The sequence below is a fragment of the Podarcis erhardii genome (assembly GCF_964252035.2).
Source record: "Podarcis erhardii genome assembly, chromosome: 13".
Taxonomy (NCBI): domain Eukaryota; kingdom Metazoa; phylum Chordata; class Lepidosauria; order Squamata; family Lacertidae; genus Podarcis; species Podarcis erhardii.
This window is the reverse complement of record NC_138502.1, coordinates 22,832,488-22,845,102: the sequence shown is the minus strand read 5'-3', so window position 1 is coordinate 22,845,102 and position 12,615 is coordinate 22,832,488. Positions and strand designations below refer to the sequence as shown.

The window sequence follows — 12,615 nt, the reverse complement described above, 5'->3', positions numbered from 1 at the left end:
CAAAATGTGTAGCTTTCAAATATGTGTAGGAGTTGCCACTGCCATAATTTGAAGTACATCAGTGTAACTGGTAAATCAAGAATATTGCAACACATGGAATAGTAGGCTCATTGATAACTCAATATAGTGTTGAGTGAATCCCTGATAATTGTAAAATAACATGGATTTTAACAATAATGGCTGGCTTATGTAGCTGCAAAGTCCTTTGCTTTCATTCAGTAGCAGTTGTTAGACCAAAGACAAACTAACAAAGGAGGTATTGGAGGAATTCATATGATATATGGGAAATTAGAATACAGAAGGGATAACCAATATATCAATACACATTTGTTCTATTTAATCCAAACATAGAGAGGTAGTGCTGAGGCAAATGGTCTGCTTCTTTTTAAATCTTGGTCTCAAATGGTCAGTCAGGATAGACCAGGAGTTGGAGGCCATGACATGGTAGAAGAGAGGGAATGAACAAGAGGAGACTAGGAGAAGCAGAGCTGGTAGCCATTGCAATGGAGGGAAAGTAAGAAGACCGAGCAAAAGCTGGAGAAGGTCTGAGGCCAATTACCTCAGTGGTGACTTACAGGGAGAAGGGATAAATGCATAGTGCTAGGCTGGATGTAACAGTACAGCAAATAAACAAAATAGGATGAGATCTAATGATAGCAAAAGTCTGAAGCTCAAAGAGTAAGGGCTCACCAGGAGGTCTCTGACACTAAATTTTTGAATCCGTAGGTCTTCTCAGTTGGAAGGAGGGAAGTGTCCTTTTGTGTTATACGCACACTAACCCTGATTTAGCTCCAGTAGCACAGTAGTTTGTCTCCACATAATTGACAGGTATAGAGGAAATGAACTCAATCAGAGAGATTTGGCTTCCTATTTCCTTCTTTCAGAACCTCATAGATCAACACATAATGATGGAACACAAAGATAGAGAGACACAGGTGCAAGACCACACAATGCCTGGAGAACAAATTGTTCACATGACACAAACAATTAAGCCACGCCACTTGTTACAGGACAAGGATGTTTGAGAAGTTGTTATCCATTCTGCTTTGGAGGGAAATATATCTAGCCCCCACAATCAATCACTCAGCATGATTGAAAACCATCCATGGAGTCTTCCCAATAGCCATTTTTATGAAGTGCAATCAGTGCTACCTAACACTTAACAGTAGCTGTGTCAGACTTTAAAGTCCCATTAAACAGTTGTCAATACTTAACCCCTCTTATTATGTCCCCCCCCCCTCCTGAATGTGCAGCTCTTTGTACAGTGAAGGAAGCCCTCTGAGGAGTCCTGATGTCTTCTGGAGATAGAAATCCATGGCAAAATGGAAAGGAAAAACCAAACCACTCTGAAAGAATTCATCTTTTTGGGACTGTCAGATGACCCTAAACTCCAGAGCCTCCTCTTTGCTATTGGGCTGATGATCTACGTAATCACCTTAACAGGGAATCTAACCATCATTATTTTAATACAGGCTGACCAGCACCTCCACACTCCTATGTACTTCTTGCTGAGCAACCTGTCATTTACAGAGATCTGCTACATCACCACCACCGTGCCAAAGATGTTGTGGGACCTTCTGTCCAAGGACAAGACCATCTCCTTTGCAGGCTGTGTGATCCAGATGTATTTTTTTCTAACCACAGCTGCCACGGAAGGCACCCTCCTTTCTGTCATGGCATATGATCGCTATGCCGCCATCTGCCACCCACTGCGCTACACTTTGCTCATGAGCCAGCCAATCCTCAGGTGGCTTTTGGCTGCTTCATGGACCATTGGAAATATCAATGCCATTGTCAACACATCTTTTATATTCTCCCTGAACTTCTGTGGCTCCAATAAGATTATGCATTTCTTTTGTGACATCCCACCTCTCCTGCACCTCTCCTGCTCGGATACCTCCCTTGCTGAGTTGGTGACTTTCATAATCTCCGGAAGCATAATGATAACAACAGTCTCCTTGATTGTACTCTCCTACATCCTCATTGTCTCAGCTGTACTCAAAATTCATTCAGCACAGGGTAGGATCAAGACATTCTCAACCTGTGCTTCCCATCTTACTGTGGTGAGCATCTTCTACAGCACAGCCATCTTCACCTACATGTCTCCTTCCTCCAGCCGCTCCATGGAACAGGAGCGCTTGATCTCTGTGTTATACACCATCATCACTCCTTTTCTGAATCCCCTCATCTACAGCTTCAGAAACAGGGAAATGCAACTTGCATTTCTGAATGTTCTTGGAAAGAAATAACACACTGCATTCTGAAAGCTCAGATTTTTCTCTCCACAGACAAGTTGGGGATTGTGCTAAATTACGAAACATCAAATAATCAGTTAATAAAGGAGATTTTCCATCTATTATTTAGCTCACTTTCCAAAGTAAAAAATGCTAAATTCCCCTGAACCACTATACAGTAGTGACTATAAAATTAGTAACACCCCAAAATTGAGATCTGCAGATATTGTTAATTATTCAAAGAATGAGTGAAGACAGAGGGAGAGAAGCAATATTATTATATTCCTGTACTCCCATAATTCTTACCAAAGTGTCAACCATTCCTTGCTGTGGCTAGCAAGGGAAAGATGAAAAAATAAAAACTCAGCCAATAAATAACAAACCCCATTTTAGAGTTATCTTACTAAGGTGTGGGGAGTAGGGGAGTAGACAGCTAAGATCACTATCAGGGCCTATGTATAACTTAAACATGTGATTTCACATCGCATGCATCTATCTATATCTATATCATCCATATCTATATCTTTATCTATCTATATCCAGAAAGGGTGGAGTAAATTTTCTTTTCTTTTTTTTAATTCTTTTTTTTCAGATTTTAAAATTTACAAACAATTATCAAACAACAAACATAGAAAGAGAATTCCGAAGAATCTCCTGGGCTTCCCTCCTCCCTTTTGTGGGTCCTTATATTAACCTTTCCTCCCTCATCTTGCCTATTAATCCAAATCTATTAAATCTCCATTATAACCAAAATTCAACATTAAACTATAAGTGGTACTCCAATCCTACTAATAATTTGAATTGTTTACCATGGTTTTTAAGGTGAATTATATATTTTCCCCATTTCTTATTAATAATTTGGTCTTCCTGAATTCTGATTCTTCTGGTCATTTTGCCATTTCGGCATAGTCCATCAATGTAATCTGCCATTCTTCTCTGGTAGAGTCTTCTTTCCAACTCTGGGCTAGTAACATCCGAGCAGCAGTGGTCACATACTTAAATAGTCTTTTCTGATCCGCTGGAATTTCAGCACCTAGAACTCCTAAAAGAAAAGTTTTGGGTTTTTAAGAAAAAGTTATTTTAAACATTTTTTTCAGGTCATTATATATCATCTTCCAGAATTCTTTTACTACTTTACATGTTACATTACAAGGGTGAAGTAAATTTTCCCCTTGTGGTCTTAGCAGAACTTTGAAAGAGCAGCATTCAAAGGAGCAACAAGCAAGTTCATATTAGGCATAGGAACTTGTGACCATGGGTGTCTGCAATATTTTTCAAGTAGGGAGCAAGTTCTTCTAATTTTTAAATGATGCTCCCGTCCCAAGTACCATTCCATGCTGCCTTCAACTCCCTTCACCTTAATATTTTTCATCTGAGTGACCCACTCTAAACATAAATCCCAAACATGGTGCATTACAAGTGATTTAATCCCTCCCCCCCATTTTGCTATCATAGTGACTCTTATTTTAATTTTATTTTTTGCCCACCTGAGCCTTCCTGATAGGATATAGGTCATTAATTTAAAAATCAATAACCACAGTCCAAGACAAATGTGACAAAGGCTGTTGATCTCAGTGGGCTTAAGCATGCTTAAATCTGCTTTGGGTTGCATCCACACTAAGGGCCCCTCCAGACTGGTCTTTTATTGCAGGCATATTCTGCAACATATTCTTAACACAATAATTCTGCAACATATTCTTAACACAATAATTGTGCATTAGTGATAGAGCTATTATGCTTTAGTTGGTTCTGCAATGCTCCCCCAGTACTACCATATTAAGATTAGTTAGGCTGTCTCTTTATGGTGATATTTCAGTTGCATAGAATAAATGGATATGAAGTGCAATAAATACTAGGTGGGATTATATGGTAGACATGAGGATCTACAACTTACGTTAAAAGATCTACAACTTATATTAAAAGGAGGCCCATGCTGCAGAAATATGTATAAATGAATAGAATCTATCTAACAGGCTTGGTCATTCATTTATTTAATTCAAATTGTTTTTTACTCTATACCACTAGATAAGAATATTCAGACTTAGGGTCAATCACATCCAGCCACATGCATTTTATTAATTTGATTTTCTTATAGGTAATAAGATACATTTACATTTATGTAACTAGTTTTTCTCCAGTCATTAGTTTTGGGTTTAGTCAATCAGCTAGCTACAAATCCACCTAACAGTCATGAGAAAGTTGCACTTCAAGTCACCACCTTTGTAGAATGTGGTCAAAGCAAGGAGCTGTGCAAAACTGAACTTTAGAAGGGAAAAGTCGAAACAATATTTTCTGCATTATTTTGGATGCCTAAAGGGCTTTACAAATGTTATTCTTTTCCTTCACAATAAGCCCCATTTTACAGCTGCTACAAATTGGAATTGCCCAAGGTCACAGTATGGGCCCTTGACAGTGATGGGTTTGAACCCAAGTCAAAGTCCAACATCCTAACCCTATCCACTTCACTGTATCAGATCCAAAATAGCAGCTTGGGGTGTGTGTCTGCTATTGTTGTTCTTTTCCCCCCCAGAAAGTTGGGAGATACCTATGTTTAATGAGTCTCAAGTGGGTTTCTCCCATAGGGCCATGATGCCACTGTACAAGTTTCCTGATCTTCCAACTTTAATTGGAACTGCTTCTGTAAACTAAATGAGGGTACTAACATACCAGGATGACTGCTAAATAAAATACATAGCACGTTAGGTGCATATAGTCCTACATATTTCACAGGATATATACCGTATTTGCTCAGGTTGCTTTCAATTTAATGTCCATTTAGCTTCACCAATTACAAGCCTGAGTGAGCATGTCATGGGAAGATGGCTGAATTATTATTATTGAAGTTAAACAGAGGGAGACTGGTTCTTCCGTAAAAGTTATGTGATCCATCTACATCATTTAGCACAGCAGCTGACCTGACTGATTGACTGAAATTTCTCCAGCATTGACAAAAAGATGGGATCCATTTCAGGGATAAAAAATCAGCTGTCCCATGTCTGGCAAAGCAAGTAACTACAGAAACACATCATCTGCCTTTGACCTGGGACTCACCATAATGAAGGAAAAGTGTAAGTAGAATAGGAAATGCTACCATGGACACTCAATATGGCACTGGGGAGAATCCTTTAGAAGGCAAAAGGGGCATTGCAGAATTAAGACTTTAATGAGTGAGGATTATGATATGGTGAGGGGAAAACATGACTGTAATGGGTATGAGTGTTGTGAAAATATATTAAAAGAAGGAATACAAATAAGTATGAACTATTAAAGCTAAAGAATAACCACAAATTTATTATGTTCACAAAGTATAAGGTTATCAGGGGCCACGAGCTGTGATTGCTAGGATCTAACTCCAGCGTCAGAGGCTTTTTTTTAAGCTGGAACGCACTGGAACTCAGTTCTAGTACTTCTCAGGTGGGTTCCATTGCCACTATAAGAGAACAAAGGAGGCATTAATGGTGAGTTCCGGCACCTCTTTTTCTAGAAAAAATAGCACTGAGTTTGCCTCTGGATACCAGTTGCTAGGGTTCAAAAGTGGGGAGAAACTCAGGTTCTGTTTGAGAGAACATAGGAGAAAAGGATGGTGGACTAGGTGAGCCTGTGGCCTTGGCCTGATTAACCAGGGCTAATCTATTGTTCTTATATTATTCAGAGTGCACTGTTAATATATTGTACAAATCTGAAAAATAATAACAACTAATGATTGAATAAAAGTGTGTTTTGAATTAGAAAGCATATCATTGCCCTCTGATTACCTGTGCCTGCAACTATCTATTTAAAAATAATAAAACCTTGAGGCATTACTCCATGAAGACTAACTCAATTAAGATCATCTGCATGAATAATGCATACTTCCAAAAATTAAGAGTTCTTTGAAAATTCTTGGTTACCTATTGTTGGGAGTGTACACATTTACAATGGTACATTTTTCACCCATCAATTTTTCCATCAAAATCAAAAACTGACCTCGTTTATTGCACTGCAATCTGTGACAAGCAGAACAGGGTCATCTACCTTTGGGAGCTGAGCTCAGAAATTCTATTGTAGGTAATGACTGGGGTGCTGATATGTATAAGCAATGATCTGGTGAGAGTTAGAAGGAAGAGGGCTCTGTTAAAAAAGGGACATTTTTGTTTCATCAAATCAGATAAAAGATCACAATAATGTTTCTGGAGAATGTCGCAACAGACCAACTTGGAAGCCATAATTGGAGTAGATATAGTAAAATAAACCATTTGAAAACAACTGAAAAGCTTCCCATTTCCATCTAGCTCCTGAATGAATATTTCAAGATTTGGAAATGTTTCAGCTGTTCTAGCAGCACATGTGTTTAGCAGTCTGACACCATAGTCAGTCATTGCTACTGTTCTAAAAGCCAATGTGGTGTCATAGTTAGACTGACATAGTGTTGGACTGATCCTTGGATAGCAGGATTAAAATCTCCACTCACCTGTGAAGCCCACTGAGTGACCTTAAGCCACCCACAGTCTCTTAGCCTCACCTGTCTCATGTGGTTGTTGTGTGGATAAGATGGGAACCATGTATGCCACCTGGAGTTCCCTAGAGGAAAGGTGGGATATAACTGCAGTAATAATATAAAATATAATGAGTAAAAGGAAAATTAACTAAACTAGTATATTTTGCTGTGGACTTATCATCATTAAACTCTTTCCCCAAATTGCAACTCTTTCTTCATGCTACAAATGAAAACTGAAATTAGGGAGTTTATAGCATTAGTTATATGCTTAGGAGTATAGGAAGGATGTGAGAAGTTGCCTTATTTTGAGTCAAAGTATCAGGGGATGCAGGTGGCGCTGTGGGTTAAAACCTCAGCGCCTAGGACTTGCCGATCGAAAGGTTGGCGGTTTGAATCCCTGTGGCGGGGTGCGCTCCCGCTGCTCGGTCCCAGCGCCTGCCAACCTAGCAGTTCGAAAGCACCTCCGGGTGCAAGTAGATAAATAGGGACCGCTTACCAGCGGGAAGGTAAACGGCGTTTCCGTGTGCGGCTCTGGCTCGCCAGAGCAGCGATGTCACGCTGGCCACGTGACCCGGAAGTGTCTCCGGACAGCGCTGGCCCCTGGCCTCTTAAGTGAGATGGGCGCACAACCCCAGAGTCTGTCAAGACTGGCCCTTACGGGCAGGGGTACCTTTACCTTTACCTTTTATCAGGAAGAGTGGAATAAATTTAATGATTATCTAGTTAAATTTGTTAAGTTAAATTAACTGAAAATAGCTTGCAGATATTTAATTGGTTTAGGATTTTATTTATGTTAAGTGATGAATTAATATGTTTAATTCCATAATGTGAAGATTTAAGGATGTTAATGTGAAGGGAAGTTTTGCTGCTGCACATGACTCGGGCAAAACCATTCTAAGCTGAGACATTCCTTCATCACCTTAGAATGTTCAGTTCACATTGAGTTCATGAAAACATTGCATCCTGACCTGTTCTTAAAGCATGGTTGACCACATCTACGGATGAATGCTATATATTAATCACTAGTAATAGATTAAGTCTTGCTATATCAATCACTAGTTATAATTTAATAAGGAGGTTTTCATGCCTGTCTAGTTCTGTGTTCCCTTTCCCAACCTTTAATCTATTGGTGATTATATGTAACCTTTGCTTTGTACTTGTGTTAACCAATCAGCAGCAAGCACATATGTGGCAATGCTGTAATATTCAATAAAAGGGACTCCCCGAGACATGCTCGGGAGATGTCTCCCATATGACACCATCACTCGTCTGTCGTTTATTTCAACCCAACATTAATGTTTAAGTTAAATTTCATAAGACTTGGGATTTGGAAAACTGTTAAAAGGACATGCAATGAAATTCAACCAAGGGGAAGCGAGGAAGTCACTTAACAAAGTTAATAAGTGTAATTTTCAATAAGGCTATGATTTATGTTTGTTTGTCTTGTGTGTGTGTGTGTTTGTTTGTTTGTTTGTTTGTTTGTTTGTAATATTGTGAAAACTAATAAAAAATATTTGAAGGAAAAAAAATATTTTGAGTCAAACCACTAGTTCATCTAGCTCAGTGTTATATACATTTACTGTCAGTAGTTGTCCAAGATTTTTTTGGTGGGAAGACCTCCCAAGCCCTACTTGGTGATGCCAGGGACTGAATCTGGGAGCTTTTCCATGGAAAACAGTTATTCCACTACTGAGCTTTGACTTTTCCTAGAAACCTAGGTCTTTACCTACAGGAGCTCTTACCAAAATGAACAAATTAGTCACCAAGGAAACATATCACTGATTTTTCTAGAATGATTTTTCTTAATTTATTTTAATTATATACTAAATATTCCACTTTCTTTCAGAAGGAACATATGTTGGTATGATGATCTTCAGAAACATCTCTAAAACCATTGTCACTGAGGTTGTCCTACTTGGCTTCTCTAATCTCCACCAGTTTCAAAAACCACTCTTCTTCCTCTTCCTTGTCATGTACATACTGACTTTGATTGGGAACACTTTAGTCATCGTCATGATCCATGTGGACCACCGCTTGCATACACCAATGTACTATTTACTCAAGAACCTCTCCTGGTTGGAGATCATCATCACCACAACTGTCACTCCAAAGATGCTCACCCTACTTATCTCAAAAGAAAACACCATATCTTTTGTTGCCTGTGCCTTGCAAGGATATATCTACTTTGTTGCTGGTTCCACTGAAGTCCTCCTTTTGGCTGCTATGTCAGTGGATCGCTATGTGGCTATCTGCAACCCTTTGCGGTATACTGCTATCATGAACTCCCGTGTCTGCGTGCTAATGGTCCTGTCTTGTTGGTTGTGCAGCTTCTTTTCCATCTCTGCCTCCATGGTGCTGAAGGCAGGACTGCCTTTCTGTGGTTCCAATGTTATTGACCACTTTTTCTGTGACAGCGGCCCTCTTTTGGAAATGATCTGTGCTGATGTTCGCTTTCTCCAAGCCTTAGATTTGGCAGTTTCCTGCTTCATGCTTCTCAGCTCTGTATCTGTAACAACAATCTCTTATATCTGCATCATTGTCACTGTGATTAGGATACCCTCTGCTAAAGGCAGAAAGAAAGCCTTTAGCACATGCACTTCACATATCACTGTGGCATCACTTTATTATGGCAGCTCCATCTTTATCTATATCAAGCCAGCTGGCAACTCTTCAATGGAATTCAACAAAATAGCCACAGTATTCAACACAGTAGTGACCCCATTGCTAAACCCTATTATTTACAGCTTCAGGAACAAGACCGTGAAGGAAACACTAAGAGATGCATTGAGAAGACTGCAGGCCATTTTGCAAAGTGAGGCCTGAGATTGTTGAAGCATACTTGGAGAGATGGAATCTTGATTCATTTTTCCGAATTGCCCCTATATAGAAGAAGAAGAAGAGGAGGAGGAGGAGGAGGAGGAGGAGGAGGAGGAGGAGGAGTTTGGATTTGATATCCTGCTTTATCACTACCCTAAGGAGCCTCAAAGTGGCTAACAATCTCCTTTCCCTTCCTCCCCCACAACAAACACTCTGTGAGGTGAGTGAGGCTGAGAAACGTCAGAGAAGTGTGACTGGCCCAAGGTCACCCAGCAGCTGCATGAGAAGGAGCAGGGAATCAAATCCGGTTCACCAGATTACTAGTCCACCGCTCTTAACCACTACACCACACTGGCTCCTACATGGGGAGAAGGAGCCAGAAGTAGAGCTGTTCTGCTTTCCCCCCACTTCCAAACAAAGTATGCAGCAGACAGGAGAGGCCTATAATGGGTATGGGAATGAACAAAGGTTGAGTGGAAATAAAGTGGTCATTAATTAAACTAGTTTTTCTCATTATATTTCAGAAAGCAAAACCTGTTGTGGAGTGACATTGTGTGGGAATCCTGAATTCTTGCCTAATATCACATTGAGGTTCTATATCTAAGCTTTATGCAAGGGGCATATGTGAATCTATCCCTGACAGTCCCTTTACACATAAAAGGAATATGCCTAATTACAAATGTGTGAGGAAAAAGCAAATCTTCCTGTTTTTAGAGGTTTGTATGTGTTCTGCAAAAGGTCGAGGAATGACCCGTCAGGTAAGACATTAAGCAAGTTGCAGTCAAAAACTTCTGCCACCACCACAGAGGAAGAAGAGACATTGGAGGAGGATGTGCCTGGTGCCTATCATTGGGGCCATGCCCTCTGCAGCAGCCCTTGAGGACTCTGGGGCAGCTTGTGCCTAAGTTTCCTACCTGCTCACTGCCTGCTTAGTGCCTGTAGTCATGTGCAACTTATAGGGTGCATTCAATAAACTATATTTATGATTTCTCTGTGTGTGCTGTGCATTCTTGTGGAGTGGGATTGCAATGCTGGATAAGGTGGGTGTTTGGGGTCTGTGCAGTGGGTGCAATGTGGGTGCAACATGGGTGTTCTGGTGTGCTCCCGTGTGCTTGCTTACCTGGCCACACTGTCCCATGCTGCTGGTGCACATACCTGTGTGATAAGAGCATGTGCTGATGTGTGGCACACACATTGTGCTGATTGCCTGCCACAATGAGCACTGCTAGAGACTCTGTGTGCACTCTGTGCCCAGTTTGTTTGTATTCCTGTGCTGGCAATTATGAGCCATTTTCGGTGAGCTATCTCTACAGTTCATACACACCTGATCAGGGGACTTGGAAACTCTCCTTGTGTGTCACAAGTGCACCCCATTCCCTGGTAGGTAATGCCAGGTGAGCTGGCTCTCTGTGTTGTGGTGCTTTCTTTTAGCTTGACTAGGCTAGTGCTGGAAATTTACAGAGTGTAAATTTATACAGGCTTAAGTTCCACCAACCTGCTGCATTCAAGAATGCTCAGTACGTCTCATGTGCCACATATGTGACAAATAATAATGTATGGAATGAATAACAAACAACATTCACTGAGATATATCCACTATCACACTGCACAAAACAAAACAAATTGAAGCAAGGGCTCATCCATACATCTGCTTGTCTCCTGCCTCATAAGTGCAGGTCAGAGTGGATTTCCACTTGTCTGATGCTTTCAAGGTACAGGTCCAAGCAATTTTGCCATGGCGTGTTGCTTTCCCCAGAAAACCCTTTCTTTAACAATAGACAAGAACAAAAAGAACAGTGATGTGGGGAATGCAAGTGGAGAAGGCTTTCTGGAGGGCATTCTCAACACTGTAGTAAATATCTGAACATAGGACATGATAATGAACACAAAGCAGCCAAGACCTATTGTGAAACTCAAAAGAAGAGCCCAAATCTTAGTGAGGTATGAATCAGAACAGGAGATCTTCAGTAGGTGTGGAATTTCACAGAAGAACTGGTGGATGACATTGGAGCAGAAAGGAAGTGAAAAAAACAGTACCAGTGTTCAAAGCAGCATAAAGGAAGCCTGCCATCCAGGCTCCACTTGCCATCCAGATACAGCTACTCCATGTCATCATAGACGAATAGTGTAAAGGGTGGCAAATGGCTACGTATCGGTCATATGCCATGACAGTGAGGAAGAAGAAGTCCGATGACAGGAAATGGATGAACAAAAACAGTTGTGTGACACACTGTGAATATGAAATCAGCTTTATGTTCATGAGGGAATTGGCCATTGATTTTGGAATAATGACAGTGGTTGACCCAACATCAAGCACTGATAGGTTGACAAGAAAGAAATACATGGGTGTGTGCAGGTGACTGTTGATGGCTACGAGGATAATGATAAGAAGAGTTCCCATCAGAATAGTCAGGTATATTGCTAAGAAGATCACAAAGTGCAAAAATTGCCATTCTTGGTCCCCTGAAAATCCCATGAGTAGAAAATTGTCAATGATTGTTATGTTGGACATGTCATCTATAAGATTTTGGCTGCTGAAGGAAGAGCAGAAAAATAATGATCCCGTGCACATAAAACAATGTGTGTTCATTCTAAAGTCTTATCCCCCCCCCATTAATTTTAGAATTATATTTACTGCCATGTATGATACTTTTTAATACTTTATTGTTAAATGAATGACCTCATAATTTCAGTTTCCCCAATATAGTATTTTACTGGACCAAAACAAATTTTGTGCCAACAGAAAGGCATTTCCACTAATAAGTCCCCAACCACCTGCAGCCTACTTGAGTCTCTTCAAATTGCATTTCTAAGGGTCCTTCAGTACAGAGAGTGTGGTGTTAGCAGTGTGGAAAAAAGCATAGGAAAGCCCCATTGCACAGACACAGATCTCCTTGCACCTCAGAAAGCTGAACTGGTTTCGCTAGGAACACTACCTGGATGGAAGAGTGTCATTGAATCACATGTTGGCCACAAAGACAAAAGTGTCATAAATAAATAAAATTACAAAGGTGTGGGACCCATGTTGCTAGGAGCCCCTTCTACAAAATGGCACAGAGGCTTCTCAGGGGTCACAGACAGCTGCAA

At 40.4% G+C, this 12,615-nt stretch overlaps 3 protein-coding genes across 3 annotated transcripts; 2 read left to right on the top strand and 1 right to left on the bottom strand.

Moving 5' to 3' along the window:
* Positions 1-1,322: 1,322 nt before the first annotated feature.
* On the top strand, positions 1,323-2,249 carry LOC309327535 (olfactory receptor 5F1-like; the record flags this gene model as incomplete). Its single annotated transcript, XM_081836834.1, has 1 exon — positions 1,323-2,249. The coding sequence occupies one exon, from the start codon at positions 1,323-1,325 to the stop codon at positions 2,247-2,249; it is 927 nt and encodes a 308-aa protein (XP_081692960.1).
* Positions 2,250-8,577: 6,328 nt separating this feature from the next.
* LOC309326936 (olfactory receptor 6M1-like) lies at positions 8,578-9,534 on the top strand (the record flags this gene model as incomplete). Its single annotated transcript, XM_081835965.1, has 1 exon — positions 8,578-9,534. One exon carries the CDS (start codon positions 8,578-8,580, stop codon positions 9,532-9,534), a length of 957 nt encoding a protein of 318 aa, XP_081692091.1.
* Positions 9,535-11,192: 1,658 nt separating this feature from the next.
* Positions 11,193-12,040, bottom strand: LOC309326935 (olfactory receptor 14A16-like; the record flags this gene model as incomplete). Its single annotated transcript, XM_081835964.1, has 3 exons — positions 11,193-11,294; positions 11,395-11,550; positions 11,615-12,040. The coding sequence occupies 3 exons, from the start codon at positions 12,038-12,040 to the stop codon at positions 11,193-11,195; spliced, it is 684 nt and encodes a 227-aa protein (XP_081692090.1).
* Positions 12,041-12,615: the final 575 nt, after the last annotated feature.